The 26,601-nt window shown below is 45.4% G+C and overlaps 1 protein-coding gene and 1 non-coding gene across 2 annotated transcripts; both read right to left on the minus strand.

The window, feature by feature from the left end:
* Nucleotides 1-4,158: 4,158 nt before the first annotated feature.
* LOC150000279 (small nucleolar RNA SNORA5) lies at nt 4,159-4,291 on the minus strand. Its single transcript, XR_016513815.1, has one exon. It is a non-coding gene; the product is annotated as a small nucleolar RNA SNORA5 (small nucleolar RNA).
* Nucleotides 4,292-4,725: 434 nt separating this feature from the next.
* On the minus strand, nt 4,726-10,225 carry ANGPTL4 (angiopoietin like 4). The gene is made up of 7 exons (XM_090290307.1): nt 9,685-10,225; nt 9,367-9,477; nt 9,147-9,264; nt 6,825-6,938; nt 6,430-6,525; nt 6,057-6,338; nt 4,726-5,373 (listed from the first exon to the last, which is right to left on the minus strand). Exons 1-7 carry the CDS (start codon nt 10,018-10,020, stop codon nt 5,192-5,194), a joined length of 1,239 nt encoding a protein of 412 aa, XP_090146433.1. The 5' UTR covers nt 10,021-10,225; the 3' UTR covers nt 4,726-5,191.
* Nucleotides 10,226-26,601: the final 16,376 nt, after the last annotated feature.

Raw genomic sequence — 26,601 nt, forward strand, 5'->3', positions numbered from 1 at the left:
GGAAGCCCTGCCTTTGTCAGCAAGCTCCTGGGCATCTGGTTTGAAACCCTGCACATTCAGGCCAAACCACTTTCTACCCTACCCCAGTTCACCACCCAGCTTCCTGCTCCATGCCACAGCCAGGTAGGGCTGTGCTCTTCTACCCAGGCCACTAGGTTTTTCTCACGTGCTCTCTTGCTGGAATGCCATCCCCCACCATCCTTGTAGAATTTTTATCCTTTAAAAACTGATTCAAAAGCCATGTTCACCTCATGAAGTCTTTTCTCCTATCCAGGTCATGCTCCCCTCCCTGTCCCACCCCCAGCATGACTCATAATAATAATAGTATTAGCAAGGATGGCTATATTTATATTGGGTGCTCACAGTGAGCCATACACTCACCTTTCCAAGTGCTTTTCACACAATGCTACATGAAATCCTGAAATCCTCACAACATCAGGAGAACAGGAAGGGGTGGGAGGGTAGGGTATGAGAACCGTCCCATTTTCTAGATACAGGACCTGAGGCCACAGAGCTTTAGGGTCTGTTCCCAGTTACCCAGGAGATGGATGTGGTTAAGCACTCCAACTCTGGAATTGGACAGGTCTGGATTCACATCCTGGCTCTTGTTTTGTTCCCAACCATGGTGGTTATTCTTTGTGTTGTTCCTAGAGGTGAAGGGGCAGTAAATGCCGTGTTGGAGGAGGTCATGATTGCAGAAGAAGGGATGGGTTTGGGGAGGAGAGCCTTCTTGGAAGAGCTTGGGTACTAAGAGGACAGAGCTAGGGAATCCTCCTTCCACCTCTACAGGTGGGATTTCCTATCAGTTCCAGCCACAGTGGTCTCAAGGGAAACTCTCCAAGCCTGCCTGGTACAGCACAACTCCAAAGAAGGAGCATGGGAAGGGTCTGGCCTACAGTGCTGAGGACTTCATGGCCCATACTCAAGTGTGGCCCCGGGGAAGCTACTGTGTCCCTAACATGTTCCAGGAAGAGGAAGCTGGGAACTCAGGGCACAGGCAGAAGGTGTTTTTCTCAAACAGGTGTCCTGGAAACAAGAAATCACATTATTTTAGGCCTTATGATCTGCTGATCATTTTAGGTGTTGTATTAAATAACGTTGAACCACATACTGAGAAAGTCCTACTTTTTTTCAATTCTTAAAATCCTTTTAACCTATCAAGGAGAGAGGTTTACTCTCTCTGGCTCATACCTCTTGCACAATTTTCTAACCATCATCTCTCTGTATATTTTTAATCCTCACCCTATGATATACTTATTGATTTGAGAGAGAGAGGAGACAGGGAGGAGAGAAAGAGAGAGAGAAACGTTGGATATGAGAGAGAAGCATCAATTGGTTGCCTCCCTTACATGCCCCAACCGGGGACTGAACCTGCAAACTAGGTATGTGCTCTGACCAGGAATCAAACTTGCAACCTTTTAGTGTATGGGACGATGCTTCAACCAACTAAGCCACCTGGCTAGGGTTCATATCTCTTATTTTAAACAGAGCTGAGATACAGATTGAGAGTCTCCAGAAGGCAACAAGATGTGGCTAGGATTTTCTTCTTCACATTTTGTTGTGAAATTTTTTAACATTTAGAAAAATGGAAAGAATTGTACAGAGAATATCTCTGTACTCGTATTCCCCACCACCTGGATCCCACTATTAATACAGCATTTTATTTTATCACATATCCATCATCTTACATTTTTTTAAGATTTTAAAAATTTATTTATTTTTAGAGAGAGGGGAAGGGAGGGAGAAAGAGAGGGAGAAAAACATCAATGTGTGGTTGCCTCTCACACGGCCCCAGCTGGGGACCTGGCTCACAACCCAGGCATGTGCCCTGACTGGAAATCAAACTGGCAACCCTTTGATTTGCAGGCCAGCACTCAAGCCACTGAGCCACACCCGCTAGGGTCATCATCTTATTTTTTTTATGTATTTCAAAGAAAGTTGAAGATTTTGGGGAATGTAATGCATAGCACGGTGGTACAGTTAATAATAGCATACCACATACCTGAAAGTTGCTAAGACAGTAGATTTCAAGTGTTCTCATCACAAAAAAGAAATGGCAATTTTGTGATATGATGGGGAGTTAGCTAATGCTATGGTGCTCATTGTTTCAGAAATATATGTGTATCAAATCAACACATTGTACAAGTTAAAGTTACACAATATTATATGTCAATTATATCTCAGTACAACTGGAAAAAAATGAAAGCAAAACAGAAAATTGAAGGTGTCATTTTCTTCACCTCTAAACACTTCAGCATGAATATCATTAAATACACTTCAAAATTTGTTTATGGCTCTTCTTTGTGTGTGAAGATTTTATTTATTTACTTTCAGAGAGAGGGGAAGAGAGGAAGAGAAACAGCAATGTGTGAGAGGTACATGAATCTGTTGCCTCTCACATGCCCCCAACGGGGGACCTGGTCTACGACCTAGGCATGTGCCCCGACTAGGAATTGAACCGACAAACTTTCAGTTCACAGGCTGACACTCAATCCACTGAGCCACACAAGCCAGGGCTATTTATGGCTCTTTTAGTAGTTTCTTTGAAAGTAAAATGTACATACAATGAAATACACAGATCTTGAGTGTACATTCACTGAGTCGATGGCATGAACCTAAGTAACCCAGCTCTATCAAGTTTCAGGACATTACCCTAACTTGGGAAAGTTTTCCTCATGCCCCTTCCCAGTTGGTCCCCATTCCACCCTCACAAGGGCAGCCACTATCTGTCTGTGCGTGTGTGTGTTTTCCATCATACACAAGTTTTCTAGCTGGAATATTAAAGCACTGGCATTGTTTTATTTTCATTGACTTTAGTTTTACTAATCTATTTATGGCAGGTGATACTGGTTTTCCACATGTGATAGAGATATGTGTTTACATTTTTAAAAACTGAGAATTTGGCTTAATTATTAACAGCACAACTCCCTTTCACTCTCAGAAAGTGTCTCCGTTTGAACCATCAACTATAGGTCACCCCATCTGTAATGGGAGGGGCTTGGTGCCAGCTAGGGACTCTTCTTTCACTCCCGTATCCCAAGAACTTAATACAGGGCTTAGCATGTAGCAGGTGCTCAATAAATATTACTTGAACTTATATTCATATTTTTAAAGCTAATTTAAAGAAAACATGCAGATGTGGCAGAAAATGTGGAATTACCCCAAACACTGCATTAATGTGCACATTATATGGTGGCCCTTGGCCTCTGTGACTGTTGAGTCCTTGACATATGGTTGATCCCAACTCAGATGTGCCATAAGTGTAAAATACACACTGGATTCCAAAGACTCAGTACAAAAATAAAAGTCAAATATCTCATTAGCAACTTTTATGTTGCCCTTACTGGTGTGGCTCAGTTGCTTGGGCATGGTCCTGTACACCATAAGGTTGCAGGTTCGGTCTCTCATTGGGGCGTGTGTGGGAGGCAACCAATTGGTGTCTCTCACATCAACATTTCTATTTCTCTCTCCCTTCCCCTCTCTCTAAAAAAAATAACTTCTTTGTTGATCGCATGTTGAAATGGTAATACCTTTGATATATAGGACTTTAAATATATATATATATATATATATATATATATATATACTGGCTGGTTTGGCTCAGTGGATTGAGCGTCGGCCTGCGAGCTAAGTGTCGCTGGTTCGATCTTCCAGTCAGGGCACATCAGAGAAGGAAAACTCTGATTCCAAAAAACCTCCGCTGCCTTGCGGCATACCTCTTCAGGGGAAAGGCTAAGGGAGTAAACCCCGACAGAAAATCCGGAGCCGGAGTCCCTAAGGCGGTTTGACGTTGTAGTCAACACTGGCAACTCCTGCGGCGCACCTGAAGCCAAGCTGTATTGACTCCGTCTTTCCCTTGGACCCTTCAGCTGCGAAGAGAGGGGGGGTCTGCTGCATGGGCAACAGCAGACCCTCCATATCACCCTGCCCAGGCTCTGTAGCTTCAGCTCCACTGGAGAGGACACTCCAGCGTCATCGCAAGATGTCGATTCAACACGGGAGGAGACAGATACCGTGTCACTCCCGAGTCGGACTGCACAACCATTCTCGGCGGTGCAGATAGACACTTAAGAAGCTACACCATCGTCTCTGGAGACGGACGGCTGCCGATGATGATGATATATATATATAAATTCTTTTTTCTTTTTTTCTTTTTCTTCGTGTCTGTAAGCACACTTATCCCTGAGGCCCAGCAGGGGTATCAGGGCCCATGAGTCATTGTGTTTCTACAGCAGTCCTCAGGGCCAGTGCCTGCCACGGACGGGCAGGAACCAAATTTGACTTAGCTGGATAAAATATTTTTTAAAATTCACTTTACCTGTTTATTTTTTAGTTTTTGTTTCCTTTAAGAATTACATATTTTTTACTTTAAAAAATGTGACTGCTAGAAAAAAATGAACTTAAACATGCGACTTACATATTTTTATCAGTTGGTGGGACCCTGAGAGGTTTGTGGTGATTCGTGTGCATGAGTACAAGCCAAGGGGCACTCTAATTTTCTCTCTTCCCTGGAATGAATGAGGGCTTTGTTCTGTAATTTTGAAGATAAAAATAATGTATACATCATAAAATAATAAATGAAGGAAATTAAATCAGTTGTCAGAGGTGGTAGGAATAACCAGTGTTGTTAACAGACCAGGGAATGTTCACTTCCATCCTGAGAATGTTTATGTGGATTTTGAAACTGTCCACTCTTTAAAACAAAACCAAAGACAAAGAACAAAATGTTCTGAGGTTGCTTTTATTCCAAGAATTCGGCGAGCCCCGCCCAGACACCACTGGCACTGGCTTGTCCCCCAGCACCCACACACCACAGCATGGTGAGGGTGCCCTGGTCCCCTGGCCAGTCAACATGACTGAATCTGCCACTCAGGGCTGTCCTGGCTGTCCCTGAGTGGTCCTTCTGCGTCCCCTACTCCTCAGGTAGGCAAGGAGCAGGCCTCAATGCCCATTGGTCCCATACTTCTGGGATCTGTGCCTGCAGCCCTTCAGTTCCAGCTTTCTCAGAGGGCCTCACCTGCAGCCCCACGCTAGGAAAGGGGGCCTCTCCAGTCACAGGCTTATTCTCTGTCCGAAAGGCTCCAGATGGCCCCTGCCCAGAGCCCCTGCACAGGCAGGGAGTGGCCACATGCTGGGCCAGAGTCAAAGTCATTGTCCTCTAGGAGCCTGGGACCAGGCCCCAGCAAGGAGGCTAGGAAGCTGCTTCAGCTGCTGTGGGCTGGATCAGCATGGTGGTGGCCTGCAGAGGGTAGTAGCGGCCCCGCCACATCTTCCAGAAGATGCCCTTCTTACGCTGCTGCCGCTGCCGAGGAATGGAGCGGAAGTACTGGCCGTTAAGGTTGGAGTGGCCACAGGTCCCAAACCACCAGCCACCTGTGGGGGTCAGAAAAAAGGGAGCATGTTTAGGTGCGGTACTTGGGCCTCCACTGGGGCTGGGATGGACATGAGGCTAGGTGCTAGATTTTATATGCTTTAGATGGGAGGACTGGGGCAGGGGTTGTCAGATCATGTTCCGAAGAACCCCAGGTTGTAACAGAGAAGCCTCAGGCACTCTGGGCTCCCCAGCTCAATAACTACAGCTTTCACTTCTGTGACCATGGCAAGTCCTTTCTCTGTGCCTTACACATGGTGAACATTCATTAAAGACTTTCTATGATTGTCATCTGTCTCGTCAATTTATATTAGATTGAACCATATGAAATTACCATTATTCTATTATTTTTTGACCCACCAAAAGGCAGTTTGACATGTTTCACTTCACAGGGCCTAGGCTTTGCCTTTGATTTCATTAGAACATGACGGTGTTTGCCTTGGTTACTTTGCTACATGCCAGCCACCATCCCACAAATGTCATCTCATTGAATTTTCAGTCATCATATGGAGTGGGCACTGTGGTTATACCCATTTTAAAGATGGGGCAACTGAAGGTGGGAGAGGATAAGTCAATTGCCCAAGGGCAAACAAAAAGTAAGGAAGAGGAGAATGGCTGGAACTGAGGTTGAAGGCAGGGAGGGGAGGCTCCGCAGGCAAGAAAAGGAGGGACAGAGCTTACTTACCAGAGAGGTTCTTGGCACAGTTCTTGTCCCCACGGAGGTCGTGGTCCTGGTCCCAAGTGGAGAAGGGCAGGGAGAGGCCACTGGCTGTCATAGTGGTGGCACCCAGCCTGCTGGCCACAGATGCCGTTAGCTGCAGGCTGTAGGCAGTGTCCTCACCACCGAGGCGGACAGGGAACTGCAACAACTCAGCATTGCCCTCCCAGTCCTGCAGCTGCACAGCAAGGTGGCTGTCACGGTCTCCCAAGATCAGGTGCACCTTCTCCAGTCCCAGCCAGAACTCTCCTATAGGGGAAAAGGCCATTGGTGAGACCGGGACCAACCACCTCCACAGCCCCCTCCTCCCTCTGTGCCTCCAGCCACTGGAAACACCCACCTTGGGGATCTCCGAAGCCAGCCTTGTAGGCTTCCCATGGCTGATTGAAGTCCACAGAGCCATCGTGGCGCCTCTGAATTATAGTCCACCCTCCATCTGCCCAGACAGGTGCAAGGTCACCGGGAAGATCCTTTTCACAGGGGACTCCAACTCCTCCATCTGGGTCCCAAACCCCAAGCCAACTCCAAACCCAGGGAAGGGAATTTTCTCGTTCATCCCAGCAGGACTGGAGGAAGATGGTCAAAGGAAGGAATACCATGGGCTGGCCAGCAGGCCAGAGGCTCAGCCTAGATCTTTGTCCCCAGGACCCAGCAGGGAAGGAGGGAGTGGGAGTGAGGAAGGTTGGCTGCATTTGACAGAAAGACAACAGCGCCTGGTGGGCCAGCAAATCCTACCTGTGGTCATCTTGCAGTTAACCGGGAAAGGCAGAGACCCCTGAGGCTGGATCTGGAACAGTCCACTTTGCCGTTCTCCCTCTTCAAACAGTTCTTGGCAGTCCCTGGGCAGCCCTACAGGGCAAAGAAAGGGGCAGGAAAATTGAAGCAGAGAGCAGTCCTGTGGGGGTCCCAGGAAACAGGTGTGTCTAAGAGTCTGGGCAGTGGGCAACAAGGTATAAGAGGGCAATCCTTAGTTCATGATACCTCCCACACACTTGCCTAAAGTCTTCCAGGGCTCCCTCTGACCTTCCTCAACACTGCCTGCAAGATGCTCCAGGACTGGCCCCTGCACCCATCTGCCCTCCTCCCACACTGCATGCCCACCTGCTGACCACACAGCTTTCCTTGTCCCACACACCCTCCTGCCACAGGGCCTTTGTACATGCTGGTCCCTCTGCCTAGGATGCTCTTCCTTCACACCTTTTTCTGCCTCATTCTAAAGGTCCTAGGTTGTGGAAGGGATCCCTGACCCCCGAGGCCAGTCCAGACCCCTAAAAAGGGTCATCAAGGACCCCCCACTCCCAACACTGGAGCTATATGGTAATCTCTCCCTGACTCCTACCATTGAATGAGGCCCCTGTGAGGCCATGGACAGGGAGTGTTCTTGGCCCAGACTGATCCTAGTTCACAACAGCTGTTTAATAAAGACACAATGAATGAATGATTGCAGGAGCTGGATGGTGGGGGGAGGGGAGGCAAGAGCTGGACAAGCTCTGCTTTGTCTAGTGTGGAATTTGGATCAGGCCTGGATGGGACTGGGGCGGAGGGGCACACAGAGGTCCTGCCTGGGGTCCCAGGTATCGGAGTGGGAGTTGAATGATTGAGGAGTAAAGGAGAGAGGGAGAGAGAAAAGGAGGAGGGAGGGAGGGAGAAGGGAGGAAGGAGGAATGGCTACAGTTAGTGGAAAGTCCCACCACGAGCCCAGCAAAGAAAGTAGGGAAAAGGTTGTCTGTAGGGTGGATGGGGGAGGCTCAGGACAAGGGGTGAGTGTGTCCTAACCACTGCTGGGGTGGGGGCCAGCCCAGAGTGACTGGAGACACTTTCCGGCCCCTGGGGCAGCTCCCCTTTCCCCTACTTTCCTTTTCCAATCAGGACTGGCACCTCGCCAAAACACCAATGTGGCTTCCATTAGCACCAGCTGTTTCTCTCTCCAGCTTGACCTCTCCCCTACTTGGCGGGACTGAGCTGGAGTCTGAGAGTCCCCAAACCCATGTTTCCTTCTCCAATCCACTCCACATCCCTGTCTGGACCTATTCTTGCTGGCCCATCCCAGAATAGCAGTTTGGGAGGGTGTACTGTACCCTTCCTGGTAGGAGTGGCAGCAGTGGGAGAGCCCTCAGAATTAGAGGGCTGGAAGCCAGCAACCTGCCTGAGGGTGTGAAGGGTGATGTGGGATCTTAACTTTCACCCAGTTGGCTGCAGACAGCCACAGATGCAGGTGATGGGGTAGAAGGACCAGAGGGAATTCATCTGGGTCTGGGGCCATGAACTTAGGATGGGGCAGTGACATGGGAAGCTGGGAGATTGTGTTGACATACACAGACATGTAGTTGAAAATCTGGGGCAATATCAGGCATACACCCTAAAAGGACCCCGAACTCCAGATCGTGGCAATGGCTAGCTGTCATGGAAGTGGGGGATGAAAAATAGGGGTGATCAGGCACTTTGGGGGCAAGAGAGGGGTGAGGGACCAGGTGTTCAGGTCAGCACTCTAGATTTGTCAAGAAATGCAAGAATGAATGTGTCTGGCCAGGGACACAGGGGTTCCATGCCCTTGCTGCACCTCCTAGATACACACTCCAAACTCAGAACCACTCTCCCAGAAAGGCATTTGCTGTTCACCCAATAAGGACTCCGGACTCCCTGATGGCACCCTCTTGTCCACCATCGTGCACTCCTAGAAAGTTCCAACCTTTATGGAGGTGTCTCTAAGCTACACCACCCACTTCCCCACACTCCTGCAGCTCAAGTCCCTCATAGACCCTCTTTCCCAACCTCTGCTCTATTATGGCCAGCAAGGCTTTGGGAAAAACCCACTGGCCCACTGGGAAGAAAGGTGGAGTGGTCAGGGACAGAGCTGAGGAGGGAGGTGCCCCCATCAGCCCTTTACCAGAGCCCACAGGGACCCAGGGCCAGGACCTCTTTCCTTCTCAGTAAGGTGGGCGTGACAAGGAGGGGTACAGGAATGGCAAGTAAGTTAGTGTGTGTGTGTGTGTGTGTGCATGCACGGCCAGGCAGAAGGGAGAGCTACCAGCGGACAGCAAAGGGCTGGATACTCACTGTGCCGGTCGCTTATATTGTGAGGGTGGCCAACAAGCTGGGACATCTTGGGTAGCCTCTTCCTCCTGGCAGGCTTGGCCATCCTGTGGCCCACCTGCATGGGGGCCAGGAGACTCACCTGGGAAAGGAAGGGAGGAGAGTGTCAGATATGACTGGCTCACGTCCAGACCCACAGGTCCAGCTTTGACCTCCCTCCCCACCTGAGGCAAGCATCTGGCACCTGGCTCTGCAGATTCTGGATTCTCAGATGCTGCTTCTCCAGGTGATGCTGCTGCTGGGCCACCTTCTGGAAAAGTAGCTCGATTCTGCTGTTCTGAGCCATGAGCTGAGTCTGGGGAGAATGAAAACCCTGATGAAGACCCTGCATTCCATTGCCAGCCTCTCCATTCAACCATTCGTCATCCAAGTTCCCATTCTTTCATGCTTGGGCGAGAGAGTTCAGAGTCCTGGATGCGCCCCCCCCCCCCCCCCATCCACACCTTTCCAGACTCGCGAGAGAGCAGTAGGTGCACAGACAACCACTCCGGGTCGCATGTACCTGCAGGTTGCGGAGGGTCTCGGGGGAGGCCCCACCACGAAAGACGGGACTGGCGAGGACGTGCGGGGGCGCGACGGATGCCCCCGGCTCCTCACAGGAGGCCCGGCACGCACCCAGACGCCGCTCGAGTGCCCCCAGCTGCCCCCGGGTACGCTCCACGTGTTCGCGCAGCCCATGGCCGAGCTGGAGGAGCCCGTGCGCCAGCACGTTCACCTCATCCCAGGACGCGAAGCGCAGCGGTGGCTCCGCCGGTGCAGGGCTGCTCTGCGCGCTCAGCAGCCCGGCGGTGGCAGCGCACAGCAGCAGGGCTGCTCTGGCCGTCTGCGCACAGCACATCCTTCCAGGTAGCGTGGGCGTGGGGACGCGAGGACTCAGACACAGCAGCACTGGGGCACAGACTGACGCAGGGTCTAGAAGCGAGGCACCCCTGGCAGAGAGAAGCTCGTGAGGGCGCAGAAGCCACAGGGGACAAGGGTCAGATATATGCCTCAAGTCCTCTGTTTGGCGTGTCCCTGAGACACCCTTTTTAAGGCGGTTTCGAAAGAGCTGGGCTGCTTCTAAGGCGGAGCGCGGGCGTGTCGGGGGCGGGGCATGCAGGCCGGGTAGGGTTCTGGGCGTTCTAGGCCTTGTAGTTAATATGCTGGGTGCGGGGCCCCCTAGAGGTGCAAAACTCTGACTCCTCTCTACCTGGCCCTGACGTGGCTTCTCTGCCGACCGTAGGAGACGTGACTGTCCCTCTCTCCCCGATCCACATTCCAGCGTCAGAATTCGGAGCCGCCCACTCTGCGGATCCCGCCCCACTCAAAAGGGGAAAGGGCGCTGGCTTACCGGAAGGCCGGGCGGACAGCTGCGTTCCTCCTGCCCTTCTCGCCTCAAAAAGCTGGGGAGAGGTCTGAAGAGAGACAGAAGAGACCAGAGACCGGGCCCTGGTGCGCTGAATCCCATACAGCCCAGGATCTTTCTGAGAGAGCCTCCCAACACAAGGCTACCCCCGCCCCACCCGGAGACGTCTCCCGGTTCCCTCGCCCCTTCCTCAGAAACTCATCATGTGTCCGTGGATTTTTTTTTCCAATTAATTTTAGAGATGAGGGAGAGAGAGAGAGGTCAACTTGTTGTTCCACTTATTCATGCATTCATTGGTTGCTTCTTATTTGTATCCTGACCAGGGATCAAACCACAACCTTGGCGTATGGGGACATAGCTCTGATCAACTGAACTACCAAGCCACGGCAATGTCTGTGGATTCTTTAATGTCCCTCATCCCCCTTCCCCACAACCTAGTGCCCTAATGGCAGAGTCTCAAGTTTCCATCTCAGGGCCTTACTTCCCACTGACACACTTCCCCCAGGGTCTGCAGTGTCTAAGTCTTGCCTGTATCAAAGCTGGGAACCTCCTCTAACAGAAAGAGGGGATACCTGGAAGGAGGGCCAACTCATTCATTCATTCATTCAGTAGTCGACCACTCACCTCTGTGGAGTTCCCAGGCTGATGGAGAGACCCCAACACTCTTGAGACTGGGGTATGGGCAAGATTGGGACAAAGAAAGAACTGAGTGCAGCTGTGGGGCTGGACCAGGTCTGTATCACAAGGCTAAGCTTTTATTCAACAAACTTGCACTAAAGTCTTCCCCTCTATCCTCCCCAATTCCCTTATACCCTGTCGGGAAAGAGAGGTTGGCACAGAAAAATCTGCCTGCCAGGAAGAACCTGGGGCAGGTTGGTTCCAAGCTCTGGTAAGAACGGAGTTGACTCAGTAGTGGTTGGAGCCAGCTCAGCCTCTGAAATCTGAAACTGGGTTCCCTGGGTCTGATGTGCAGGTCACCACTCACACATTCGGCTGGGCCAGCTGCCAGGATTGCAGATCCCTGCAGCCATGACAGGCAAATGGGAAGGACAGGGAGGAAAACCTTCACAAGGAGTAGACCCGGACAGTCACCATCTGCCCTAGAGCCAGTCTGTCCATCCCGAAGCCCCTGGCTTCCATCTGAGTAGGGGACGTTGCTATCCCAGAGTGTGTTCTTTCCTCTCTGTCTTCCTGTGCTAATTGATCAATTACTTTCCCAACCTGATAACCTCTTCATGATCCATTTCCCAGGGTCTTCTTCCTCGGTACCATGTTTCAGAGGTCACAAAACACAAAAGGCTCTCTCTTAGAGGCACAGACCATGAACAAGCTACACACGAATTTCTTCAGGGGCCTGGCTCTTGATTCCATCCTAAAATGTGCTCCGTGGAATGTGCTCTATGCCCCAGCAATGCCATGGTTACCCTGATCCATTGTTTCTTGAGTGTGCCAGTTACTGTCCTGGGGCCGTAATGGTGGGCAAGACCCCTCAGCCCCCACATAGGCTACTCTAGGCAAGGTAAAAGTCATAGAAAAATGACATGTGGACTGGAATCTCTCATCAGAAAAGGAAACAGTGAAACTGACTTTGTGGGCGGCTGAATGAAATCCCTGCCTTTGGGAATTTTCAATCTGGGGCAGGACATGGTCTCATAAACAGTTTCTTTCCATCTGTATCTCCAAGACTTAGGTTTCTGGGGGCCCCTCAGTCCCTCTTTACTAATCTCTAATCCTTGGGGCTTCTGGTGGATGGGACAGGAAGAGCTGATCTGTTAATGGAGGAATTGCTTATAATAAAAATAGTGGCACCGTGATAGGTGTGGCTCAGTTGGTCGGCTGTCATCCTACAAAGTGAAAAGGCACCAGTTCAATTCCAGGTCAGGGCACATGCCTGGATTGTGGGCTCGGTTCCTTAAATTGGGGCACATGTATGAGAGGCAGCTGATTGATGTTTCTCTCCCACACCTATTGTGCACTAAATATATGCCAGGTATTGTTCTAAAGTGATTCCATGTTCACTTAATTCTAATAACAACTCCAAATTAGGTAGGTAATTATTCTATTTTATAGATGACAACACAATGAAAGAGAGATTGCATAGTTGTGCAAGTTCTCATAGTTATCTGGACAGAGGTAGTATTTGAAACCAGGCTGGCTAACTCAGAGCTCTCTTCTTAGCAGTTTTAATATGCTATCTTTATTCAAAATATCCCAGTGAGCCTTGCCTTTTGATATTCATGCCCTTGAGTATCTCCCCTCCATCATATACTCAAGAGCATATTGTTAAAATGATGGTGTGTGTGACTTCTGAGGTTAGGTCATAAAAAACATATGGTTCTTGATTAGATCATGAGGTCTGAGAGAACTCAGCTGCAATGCTGTGAGGACACTCAAGCAACCCTTCGGAGAGATCCACACAGTGAGGAACTGAGGCTCCCACTCAACAGCCAGCATCAGCTTGTCTGCCATGCAAGACAGCGCTCTTGAAAGCACATCTTCCAGTCCCAGTCACACTTTCAGCTGACACAGCCTCAGCTGACACATTATTAACCTCATGAAACCCCAGGCCAGAACCACCCAGCTAAGCCACTCCCAAACTCCTGAACCATTAAAACTATGAAATAATAAATGTGTGTTGTTCTAAACCATTTGTAATTTGGGTAACACAATAGATAGCTAAATATATAATAGCCAACACTTCAGTAGTCTCACTCTGTACCTGGCACTATTTTGAGTATTTTATGTACATGCATTCACTTAACATACCCTATAATGTTATGATAGTACTGTTTTAAGTTCCATTTTGAAGAAGAGAGGAAACTGAGGTGTAGAGAGGTCCCATGGTTTGAGAGAGGAGGTGTGAGGGCAATAGATCCTGAGGAAAACTAGAACTACTGTTGAGATTAAACCTGTCCCAATCATGGTCTATTTTGAGTTCTGCCAGGGGCTGACAATGGGTGCAGCTAATGCTGCTTCCATGAGTCACAATCCTGTCACTGGTTCAAATTTGCACAGAAGCCAAACCCCTCCACCATCTCTCAATTACTTTCCTCTCACACAGATATATAATATATACACACATATATAATACATATGCACCTATGTATGATACATACACACACACATATATAAAATACAGAGAGAGGGAGAGAAAGGTAATACACACACATTATTTTTTCTGAACCCTATGTTGCAGACATGATGTATGACTTTGCCTTTTACTAAGAACAAGAACATTATCACCCTGGCTGGTGTGGCTCAGTGGATTGAGTGCCGACTTGTAAACCAAAAGGTCACTGGTTTGATTCACAGTCAGGAGACATGCCTGGGTTATGGGCCACATCCCCAGTGCAGGCATCCAAGAGTCAGCTGATTGCCATCTCTCGCACATCGATGTTTCTTCCCCTCTCTTTCTCACTCCCTTCCCCTCTCTCTAAAAATAAATAAACATCTTTAAAACTTTTTTATTTAATAAAATTATTTATTTTTAAAGTATATTTTATTGATTATGCTGTTACAGTTGTCTGAATTTCTTTTCCTTTGTTCCCCTCCTCCTAGTACACCCCTTCCCTCCAACAATTCTACACCCCCCCTTAGTTCATATCCATGGGTCATGCATATAAGTTCTTTGGCTTCAAACTTTCCTATATTATTCTTAACTCCCCCTGTCTATTTTGTACCAACCAATTATGCTTCTTAATCCCTGTACCATTTCTCCCATTCCCCCTCCCAGTTGATAACTCTTCAAATGACCCCCATATCTATGATTTTGTTCCTATTCTGGTTGTTTGCTTAGTTCTTGTTTTTTAGATTTAGTTATTGATAGATGTGAGTTTGTAGTTCATTTTATTGTTCATAGTTTTGATCTTCTTTTTCTTAAATAAGTACCTTTAACATTTCATATAATAAGTGTTTAGTGATGATGAGCTCCTTTAGATTTACCTTGTCTGGGAAGCACTTTATCTGCCCTTCCATTCTGAGTGATAGCTTTACTGGATAGAGTAATTTTGGTTGTAGATCCTTGCTTTTCATCACTTTGAATACTTCTTGCCAGTCCCTTCTTGCCTGCAAAGTTTCTTTTGACAAGTCAGCTGATAGTCTTATTGAGACCCTTTGTATGTAATTCTCTTCTTCTCTCCTTTTGCTTTTAAGATTCTCCCTTTACCTTTAACTTTTCACATTTTAATTATGATGTGTCTTGGTGTGGTCCTCTTTGGGTATAGCTTGTTTGGGACTCTCTGTACTTCCTGGACTTATAGTTCTATTTCCTTCGCCAAATTTGGGAAGTTTTCCTTCATTATTTTTTCACATAAGTTTTCAATTTCTAGCTTATCCTCTTCTCCTTCTGGCACCCCTATGATTTAGATGTTGGCACGTTTAAAGTTGTCCCAGAGGTCTCTAGGCCTCTCCTCATTTTTTTCAATTCCTGTTTCCTCATTCTGTACTGGTTGATAGTTTATTTCTTTCTTATGTTCCAAATCATTGATTTGAACACCAGTTTCCCTCCCTTCACCATTGGTTTCATGTGGATTTTCCTTCGTTTCACTTAGCTTAGCTTTCACTTTTTCCCTTCTGCATCTGCCGTATCGAAGCATATCTGTCAAGCCTGTGAGCATCTTTATCACCAGTGTTTTGAACTCTGCATCTGTTAGGTTGGCTATCTCCTCATCTCTTAGTTCTTCCACTAGAACCTTGATATGTTCCCTCTTTTAGGCCATACTTCTCTGTCTCCTCAACTTGATAGGCTCCTGTGTTTGCCTCTGTGTCTTAGATAGAGCTGTGGCACCTGTTATATTTTAAGGGGAGAAGCCTTAGGTATTCATCAGTACCAGGTGACCTGTTTCATCATGTTGTGGTGCTGTATGTGGGAGAGGGATCTGAGAGGGAACAATGCTTCTCGCTCAGCACTTGCCCCTTTTCCAAGCCCTTCTCTCACTTCCCATGTAGGACTGGTACCTCTCTAGCTTTCGCCCTGGTGGTGGTTCCCAGAGTCCGTGAGTCTGCGGACATTCTAGGACTATGGGGGCCTCTAAATAAGCAGACTCTGTCGAGGGACCAGTAGTTTCTTTCTCTGCCCCAACCCCCACTGGTTTTCAGTCAGAAGCAATGTGGCTTTATTTTCCCCAGCACTGGAACTGTGAACTGCGTGATCTGGTCTGGTGCTGGAGCGCTCCCCAGGTGTCCCTTCCTACTTTTTAAAATGTGTTACTACGCTTTCTGCTGCCCTGCTACTGCCACTGCCGCTGCTGCAGCTGCCACCATACCATTCCCTTCTGACCAGGCTCCACCCCTCATAGCTGTCTGGATGAGTATTTCTTCTTTATAGCTTTGTTTGTTGGACTTCTATGCAGCTCGGTTTTCTGGAACTTCTAGTTTTCTCCAGTTTTGAGGTAGTTGTATTTCTTCTTAGTTGTGGAGGGAGATGCAGCATGTCTTCCTATTCCTCCATCTTGGCTGGAAGTCCTGAAATAAACAACACCCTAAAAAAAAAGAACAAGAACATTCTTTTACATAACCATAGTACAGTTAGCAATTTCAGTAAATTCAACCCTGACATAATACAGTTCTCTAATTGCAGTCCATATTCCAGTTCCACAGCTGTGCCCAACATGCCCTTTACAGCCACCTTTTCCTGCGAGGTCCCACCCAGGGCCGCACAATATGGTTGTGTCTCTCATAACCTGGAGCTGTTCCATGTTCCTCCTTTGTTCTTCACAGCATCAGCATTTTTGAAGTGTACACACCAGTTATCTGTAGAATGTCCCTCCATTGGCATTGTCTGATGTTTTACTCCCAATTGCACATGTTCAGCAGTGCTGCTGTGTCCTTCTCTGGGCATGACATCAGGAGGCACATGACATCAGCTTGCCCCTCATTAACACCATTAACTGTGATGTTTAAATTTTATTTTCTATTGTAGCACAATTGACATGTATCATTATTAGTGTCAGGTGTACACATAATGTTCAATACTTGTATGTATATATATATTTTATCCTCACTCGAGGACATGCTCATTGATTTTAGAGAGAGGGGAAGGGATGGAGAAAGAGAAGGAGAGAAACATCAGTGTGAGAGAGAATCATTGATGAGTTGCCTCCCCTGTGTGCCCAGACTGGGACCAAACCTGCAACCTAGGCATGTGACCTGACCAGGAATTGAACCTGAGACCTTTTGGTTTGTGGGACAATACTCCAATCAACTGAGCCAGACTGGTTGGGGCAATACTTGTATATATTGTAAAACATTCACCACAATAAATCAAGTTAACATTCATCACTTCACATAGTCACAACTTCTTTTCTTGTGATGAGAACTTTTAAGATCTACTCTTTTAGTAACTTTCAAATAAGCCATACAGTATTATTATATAAAAATATGTATATAATCACCTTTATATTACATACTCATGACTTATTTATTTGTAACTGGAAATGTGTACCTCTTAACCTAATTGTGACTCTTTTAACCACTTGATGTGAATACTGGATGATCAGTGCTTTCATGGGGGAAGCACAGAAGCTACAAGAGCCCAGACAAAGGGATAACACCATCAGGTAAGGCTTCCTGGGGCAGGGCCCTGAGGCTGAGGGGTGCCAAGATTATCCAGACAAAGAGGCTAAGGAATGGGTGGCCCAGCTTGAAGGAGAAGCCTGAATATGCACCATAGCCTGGGACATGTGCCTGATTCTTTCTAGAGGAGCCCATGGGGACATTGGAACTATGTATGTGGACACCCTGAGAAAGGCGGCAGGGCCTCTCTCCAGGGCATGGTCCCACCACCCCAGCAGCTAGCTCATCATGACCTTTTCTGCCGGTCTCTGGTCACATTCAGGTCACCAGGAGAGGTCAGCCCTAGGACAGGAGCCTCCAAGGCTTGGGGCAGAGATAACTTGGATGCTGAGCTGAGGCTTCAGAAGGGAACAAAGTGGCTAGCACTGCTGACACGCCCTTCCCATCTGCACCCCACCTCCCAGCCCTCTGAGCCTGGGAATCTGTGTGTGCATGAACCTGGCAGCCTTTGTCCCCAGAGCAAACAGCTCTGAACTCAGTAAGGCAAGAATAATAAGTCTACATGCATGTTTGTTTAGCACTCACTTTTATACCATCAAGCACGTGCGTGCTCCATCTCATGTCATCCTCAAATTGGCATTGGACAGAAGAACAGGTCTTTCCCTTTTGAAGTAAGGAAACTAAGGTTCTGAGACATTTAGGTACTTGGCCAAAGTCGTACCACTTTTGAGAGCCAAGATTTGAACCTCCTTCTCTCTAGTTCCAAACCAGTGAATCTCTAGTTTTGAATGAAAAGTGCATTTCCATTGCCCTAAACCCACAAAGTCTAAACAGCAGAGCTGGAGAAGTCTCCCTTTCCTTGTCATGTGTCCACACAAACTTTTGCAAGAATGTTTATCCAGGTTTATTCATAATCACTCTTAAGGTTTATTGTATGCTTAGACATTTTCATTTAAAAAATTGTTTGGGGCTGGGCAGTGGAGAGCAACGGGGGGGAAATTGGTACAATTGTAATAGAACAATACTAAAAAAATAAAAAATTATTTTGGACTGAATGTTTGTATTCCCCTCTGATGTGATGATATTTGGAGGTGGGGCCTTTGGGAGGTGATTACATCATGAGGGTGGGGTCCCCATGATGGAACTGGAGCCCTTATAAAAAGAGAGGGTCCCTCTCTCTCCACCATGTGAGGACACAGAAAGAAGCTAGCTGTTTGCAAGCCAGGAAGACAGCTCTCAACAGAAACTGCCAACACCTTGACCTTGGACTTCCCAGCCCCCAGGACGGTGAGAAACAGATGTCTGTTGTTTAAACCCCCCAGCCTATGGTATTCTGTTATAGCAGCCCCAGTTGACTAAAATAAAAATGGCCAGGAGAATATTACAGCAGCATGAGGAAGTCTAATCAACACACCATAATCTGCACATATCTCAAGTGCACAATTTAATAAACTTTGACATAGATACATGCCTGTGAAATTATCACCATAAACAAGGTGATGAACATATGTATCCCCCCCCAAGAACTTCTTTGTGCCTCTTGGGAACCCCTCCCACTGTCCTCCCCCGCCCCACTTTCCCCATGTAATCAATCATCACCTGCTTTCTGTTACTACAGATTAGGTTGTATTTTCTAGAATTTTATGTAAATGGAATCACATAGAATATATTCCTTTTTTTTCTAGCTTCTTTCACTCAGCACAATTGAGATCATCCCTGTTGGGTTACTATATTTATATTTAATACTGATATGGATAAACCACAGTTTCTTTTTCTTTACATTCTGTTCTCTTTATTTATTGTTTATTGTTATTCTATTATAGTATCCCAATGTTCCTCCCTTTGCCCGCCCCCACCCAGCCCACCCCCTGCTCCCACAGCAGTTTCTTTATTATTCACCTATTGAAGGAAGTTTGGGTTGCTTCCAGTCTTTGGTTAGTAACAAAAAAGTTATGAACATCATGTACAGATTTTTGATTGAATAATTCTTTCATTTATCTTGGGGGCGATTTTTTTAAAAATTTTTAATTTTAATACCCTTTGCACTTCTGTCCCCCATCTGCCCAGCCCTTCCCCCATGCCCCAAAATCACTGTCAACTGTTCCTTCTCTGTGCTTCTGGTCTTTATTTATACAGATATAAGCAATATACCCTCTCTTTTACACAGAAGATAGCATGTTACAGCCAGTGTTTTGTACCTTTCTTCATTTGACATAAATTTCAAAGCTCTTATCAGCCTGTAGAAGCTCCTTCATTAAAAAAAAAAAATTAATTGGTTCCATTAGCAATTCCAGAACAAGTTTTTCTGAAAGGAAGGCAGACTTAATCTACTCAGAAGTTCATGAGGTGAGGGAGTCACTGAGGAGGCCCCCAAAGTCATCAACCCCACACCACACCTCAGTGGCCCAGTCGAATGAGGATTGGGCTGTTTGAATGTGAAGAGGGAGAAAATGGATGCAGGGTAAGGGAATTACAAGCCCTAACCCTCACATTAACCTACAGAAATTATAAAGGAGGACAGGAGACTCTCTCTGCACAGAAGGGCTGGAACTGCACATTCAAGCTTTCAACCTCCTTGTGTAGAGAGAAACAGGTGAGCCTCTCTCCAACAATCTTGTACTAGGGACCCTTCCCAAGTGGTAGAAGCTCCCTCATTTTTTACCCTTACCAAAGGACATTTTTACATTGCTTTAGAGAGGGGGGAAGCAGGGGAAGAGAGAGGGAAATAGAAATGTTAGAGAGAAACATTGATTGGTTGCCTTCTAGTGTTCTCCCCAGCCAGGGATCAAACTTGCAACCTGGCTATATGATCTGACCAGGAATCAAACACCCAGGCCTTTTGGTTGGGGTAATGGTCCAGGCAAATGAGCCATACTGGCCAGGGTGCTCCCTCATTTTTATAGCTGTATAGTATTCCATTTTATATTTGTACTATAATTTACTTAACCAGGTACCTATTAGGGACCCACATTGTTCCTAATCTTTTGCTACTATAAACCATACAGTAATAAATAATCTCTCAGGTGGTCATTTTGTATCTGTACAGTTATACATATAGGAAGAATTTCCCAAAGTAGAATTACATGGAAAGGGATGTATATTTGTTAATTTTGATAAATGTTACCACATTGCCAACATGGAGTTGGGTCAATATGCACAGGCACCAACAATGTATGACAGCATTTATTTCCCCTCAGCACTGCCAATAAATTATCTTATTAAACTTCTGGATTTTTGGAGCCAGCATGGTAGCACTACCCACTGGAGTCAGAAGTCACCATGCTGAGGGTGGTGTGGAGGGTGAGTTTCATTTGGACCCAGGCAGTGACCCAGACCCCAGACCTTGGGCCAGTGGTGGAGGGTGCACCTTGCCTCTCTCCAACCACTGGGGCCTTCTCTCACCTTGTAATTGAAAGCAGGTCCAACTGCCTGCCATTATGAAAGCCAATACTTGGGAGGCAGGTGCTGATGTAAAGGAAAGTGATTTATTTTCAGGTTCTGGCCACCTGGAAGATGGGGATTCATGTGTCAAAGCCCATCTCCACATCTCAATAGAGGCAGAGGTTTGTATAAGGAGGGAGAGGGAAACAGAACAAAGAGATCACGGGAGGTGGTTGAAAAGTTCTATATGTGCAGATGAGCGCAGTCTACTCCAGCAAGGCAAGTTAAGATCCGATGTGCATCATCCTGGTTTAGTCATCCTGGACTCATATTATCCTGGTTTTAAATCACACTGGTTCCAAAGTTGAAGGTTAGCAAAACTCCTGGATGTGGGATGTCTGAATGTCAGAATCTGTATCATCTGGAGTTGGTTCCTAGGCTTCTTATACAAACGTGCTGTTTATCTACGAGCTGCATATTAGTCAGAGTCCGCACTTACAGAAAGAGTGGCAAAAGAGTTTCCCACCATTACAATTTTTCACTGTTACAAATCCTCACTGTCAATTTTCCCTCCATTTCTATGGAACTTAGATGGTTGTAGCCAAAACATTTCAGAAAACAAGAAAAATTCAGGGCACAGTCTAGTTCATAAGTAGAAAATAAAATTTTACAGATAATTCACTGAATTAGAGTCTAATTTCTATAACCCTGTATAATAGAGTATCTTGAAACACAATTTTTCTTCTCCTAAAACCACCCATTTTTATCAAAGAGCCAAATCAAGTCCAATCCATTCACTGTATTATGTCGAGTTTCAATCTAGCCTGATTATTTGCATAATACAACAGGAATAGCAACTGATCATATAGGCTTTCTTAAATCTACTTTGCTGGAATGTTACAGGGAATTTCTAGGTTAAGCTTTAATTAGCCTCTCAGGGCAAAGAAGTCAGGCCACACAGTTGCCTGAAATACCTATAGGTTTGAGTAAATTCTTCAAGTTCTTGAGGTCTCCAAAATGTCTCGCCATCTCCCAGGAAAGCAGCCTTCACTCCTTACCTGGAAAGACTGCCATGAACCACATGAATAAGCAAGGTACCAGGCCATTTCTCTAAGGGGTTTTTATTGGCTTCAAAGTCAATCTTCATTCCTTGAAGCTTTTTGCTGACATCCAGAGTCTAGACATATCTCTTTCAGACATGATATTCCAGTCAAAGTCTTGGCTAATAAATATACAATTAGAAACTGAAAGAAATCACATTTCTGTTAGATTCATGGGGGAAAAAAACCAACATATAGCCATAAAAAGTTTTCAAATTCTGGAGGGATCAGGTAGGGAGAAAATTATAAATGCTTCAATATTGCTACAATTTACCAAATTGCTCTATGAGAACAAACACAGTTTTTTTAATTGGCAATATTTTTAACAAAGTCACAAGAACAATAGTTATCCTTAGTTCATTCGGTCCCACAATTATTGTTTACTCTGATTGTCCACCAGCATCTTAAAAAACCCAGTCATTCTCCACAGCCCCACAAATCTCTGTTAACTTCAAAGGTATGGTCTGAAAATTCTTTCTCAGAAACTTATATTTTAGAATAAGTCAAAGTCCTTTCCATGGATCTTTTTGAAGATGTAACAGTTTTAAAAGATTTTATTTTATTTTCATAGAGCGGGGAAGGGAAGATTTTCAGAGATCAAGGAAGGGAAGGAGAAAGAAAGGAAGAGAAACATCCATTGGTTGCCACTCACAGGCCCCAACTTGGGACCTGGCCTACAACCCAGGTATGTGTGCTGACCAGGAATCAAACCAGTGACCTTTCAGTTAGCAGGCCAGTGCACAACCAACTAAGCCACACCAGCTAGGGCTGAAGATGTAACATTTTTGCAAATGCATCAGAGTACAGTAGTCCCTCTCTATATCGTGGTTCACTTATTGCAGCCTCACTGTATAGCCGGATTTTTAAAAATATTATATTTAATTATTTATCGGAGATTTTTCACTATATCACAGGATTTTGCAATACTGTATATGTATATTGTTAAAGTTATGTAGGTTTAAGAGTGTAGAATATGTTTAAGAACATAAGTAGTGTTTATAAAAGTGTGGAAAAGGTTAATAAGGGAGTGGGAAAGGTTAATAAGGGACTGGGAACAGTTTATAAGTGTGTGGAAAGGGTTTATAAAGCCTTAAAATATATATAAATACTAAAATAAATGTAAGGTTCCTACTTCACGGATTTTCACCTATGGCGGGGGGGGGGGAGTCTAGAACGCAATACTCGCGATAAGTGAGGGAATACTGTAAAACAGTGAGTGTCTCTAAATGACAAAAAAGAAAAAACTTAAAATGACATAAATCTGATTACCATGCAATTGACAAAGAAATTTGCTTTTTTGTAACACATTTTAAGATAACACTCAAAATTACAAATGAAGTACATCAGACTAAGAAATCAATTAATTTGTTCCCTACTGTCAATTTTAAGTTGAGTTTCTATTGGGAAATAACAATCAGTTTTAGATCATTAAAGAGTTTTTGCTTTTTTCATTTGTCATTAAAATTATCATTCTGCTTTACCATCTATCTATCTACGTGCTTTTCTTTTTCTCTCTTAAAGTCATATTTTAGAAACTTTTTACCTTTTATTGTCTTATTCTTATTACAAAAGGAATGTATATCTAATACAAATAAGTTAAAAACACAGATGATTTAAAATAGAGACACTTCTGGCCAAGATGGAGGCATAGGTAGACACACTGCATCTCCCTCTACAGCTAAGAAGGAATACAACTACTGTACCGCAAAACTGGAGACAACCAGAAGTTCCAGAAAACTGAGCTGCATGGAAGTCCAACAAACAAAGATAAAAAGAAGAAATACTCATCCAGACAGGTAGGAGAGGCGGAGCTGGGCGGAGAGGATGAGGTGTGATGGTGGCAGCAGTGGCAGTGGCGGTGGAGGTTGTGCCCAGCTGGCAAAAAGTGGAATCACACATTTTAAAAAGTATGGAGGGACTCCTGGGGAGCTCTACCACACCAGACAAGACTGCGAAGCTCATGGCTCCAGCACTGGGGTAAATAAAGCCTCATTGCTTCTGACTGTGAAAACCAGTGGGAGTTGGGGCGGAGGAAGAAACTGCTGGTCTCTCAGCAGAGTCCACTTGTTTAGAGACCCCCATGGCCCTAGAATGTCCACAGACCCACCCACTCTTGGAACCACCACCAGGGCAACAGCTAGAGAGGTGCCAGTTTCGTATGGGAAGTGGGAGAAGGACCTGGAAAAGGGGCGAGTGCTGAGCAAGAAGCATTGTCTCCTCTCAGATCCCTCCCCCACATACAGCACCACAACATGGTGAAACGGGTCGCCTGGTACTGAGGAATATCTAAGGCTCCACCCCTTACAATGTAACAGGTGCAACAGCTCAACCTAAGACACAGAGGCAAATAAACACAGAAGCCTGTCAAGATGAGGAGACAGAGAAGTATGACCCCAAAGAGGGAACGGATCAAGATTCCAGTGGGAGAACTAAGCGATGAGGAGATAGCCAACCTAACAGATATAGAGTTCAAAACACTGGTGATAAAGATGCTCACAGGCTTGACGATATGCTTAAGTATAGCAAACACATAAGGGAAGAAGTAAAGGATATCCTGAATGAAACGAAGGAAGATCCACACAAAACCAATGATGAAGGGAAGGAAACCAGGGTTCAAATCAATGATTTGGAACAGAAGGAAGAAATAAACAGTCAACCAGCACAGAATGAAGGAACAAGAATTCAAAAAACCGAGCAGAAGCTTAGGAACCTCTAGGACAACTTTAAATATGCCAACGTCGAAATCATAGGGGTGCCAGGAGAAGAGGAAGAGCAAGAAATTGAAAACTTAAGTGAAAAAATAATGAAGGAAAACTTCCCAAATTTGGCAAAGGAAATAGACATACAAGTCCAGGAAGCACAGAGGGTCCCAAACAAGCTATACCCAAAGAGAACCACACCAAGACACATCATCAATAAAACACCGAAGGTCAAAGATAAAGAGAGAATCTTAAAAGCAGCAAGAGAAAAGCAGAGTTACCTACAAAGGGATCCATATAAGACTATCAGTTGATGTCTCACAAGAAACTTGTAGGCAAGAAGGGACTGGCAAGAAGTATTCAAGGTGATGAAAAGCAAGGATCTACAACCAAGATTACTCTATCCAGCAAAGCTATCATTTAGAATGGAAGGACAGATAAAGTGCTTTCCAGACAAGGTTAATCTAAAGCAGTTCATCTTCACCAAGCCCTTATTATATGAAATGTTAAAGGGACTTATTTAAGAAAAAGAAGATCAAAATTATGAACATTAAAATGACAACAAACTCACAACTATCAACAACAGAACCTAAAAGAAGGAAAACAAACTAAGCAAACAACCAGAACAGAAACAGAATCATAGGTATGGGGATCATTTGGAAGGTTATCAACTGGGAATGGGAAGGGCGGGGGAATGGTGCAGGGATTAAGAAGCATAATTGGTAGGTACAAAATAGACAGTGGGAAGTTAAGAATAATATAGGAATGAGTGAAACCAAAGAGCTTATATGTACAACCCATGGACATGAACTAAGGGGGTGGGGGGTAGAATTGCTGGAGGGAAGGGGGAATGTGTGGAGGGGAACAAAGGGAAAAGAAATTAGGACAACTGTAACAGCATAATCAATAAAATATACTTAAAAATTTAAAAACAAAATTACTTATCAGTTGTATTCTTCCAGTGTGTGTGTGTGTGTGTGTTTGGAGAGAGAGAGAGAGAGAGAGAGAGGGAGGGAGAGGGAGAGAGCACAGAGAGAAGAAAGAGAGTTTTTATTTTTTGCTTATGGAATTTTGGAATTTTAACCCGAGGCATACTCTATATGCTGTTGTACATTCTTTTTCTCCCTTTAAATTAAGTAGACTCTACGTACCTTTCCATGTCATTTAATAGCTTTCTGAGCATTTTTTAAAATGTCTGACGAGTGTTCCATATATGGATTTTTATTTAAACCATCCCTTATGGTTGGACAGTTTTGTACATGTGTTTTACGTTATTGTCAATAATATTTTTTATCCACTGAATTCTGGGTTTTATAGCTAGCAGGCTTGTTTGGGAACAGTTCAGAGGGAAGCTGATTCAATTTTAGGAAATCCAAGCTGACTCCAAGATAGGTTATTGTGCCTGCCCTTTTTATTTCTTCTATCCTTTTTAATTGTTCTCCTCTCTTAATTGGGGTCACAGTTAAAGAGTAAGATAGTAAAAATGCCCTTTTTTTTTCTTTTCCTTTTCTTTCTGTGTTTTCCTGTCTAAGAGGGGAGTGAGAGCTTTTCTCCCTCTTCGAAGTATCAGTTTAAATACTCTCAGTAGAATCTTTATGATGTAACAACATGAAAGCTTGCACAAAAGAAATCTTGTCCTCCTTACCAGACCTTTGGCAAAAACAATTCTAATTAGTCTAAAATGCAACCTAATGGACTCTCTGATGGCATGGAGACCAAGCTGCTCCTTTTCAAAACAGAAACAAAAACAAAATCTCAAGCAAAGACACAGTGTTCTCAAATTAAATTCTCTAAAAGGATTTGGGACACTGGCCTTAGAATTTTATCTCACACCAACTGGTCCACAAATGACTCATACAAGGTCCAAATGGCAAAAGCCCAAATGGCAGAGACAGAGGATTCCTGGTGTGTACAAAACAGCAAAGATTAAACCAAGTCCCCAAAAGATAAGAAAGCAACCAAAAAACTGTAACCAAAGTTTCACTTCAGACAGACAAGACCTCTCAAACAGAAACAGACTTTCTCCCGCAGAGGAACAGAGCAACACAACTAGCAGACAATTAAAGAGCAGTATGCAACAAGAAAAACAAATACCCAAACCAAAACCAAATCCTCCCTGGGGAACTGGGATTTTTTTCTTGTCATTGAGCTGTGCCTACTGCCAAGTGGTGCCTATTAATTCCTGCAGAATCCCAAATGGTTCAAAGAACCCAAATGGTGGGGTAGGGGGTCTTGGTTGTGCACACCTGGACTTACCCAGTCTGGAGTTCATCAACCCCTCAGACTGAAGCCCATTGATTCCCCACAGACCCATTTCCTTTCACCAGCAAAGCGTGTAAAGGCAGCTGATGCCTTGAGAGGGAGACCAGGAGGTCCCCGAG

Source organism: Furipterus horrens, unplaced genomic scaffold (assembly GCF_987537825.1).
Source record: "Furipterus horrens unplaced genomic scaffold, mFurHor1.1.pri manual_scaffold_10, whole genome shotgun sequence".
NCBI lineage: Eukaryota > Metazoa > Chordata > Mammalia > Chiroptera > Furipteridae > Furipterus > Furipterus horrens.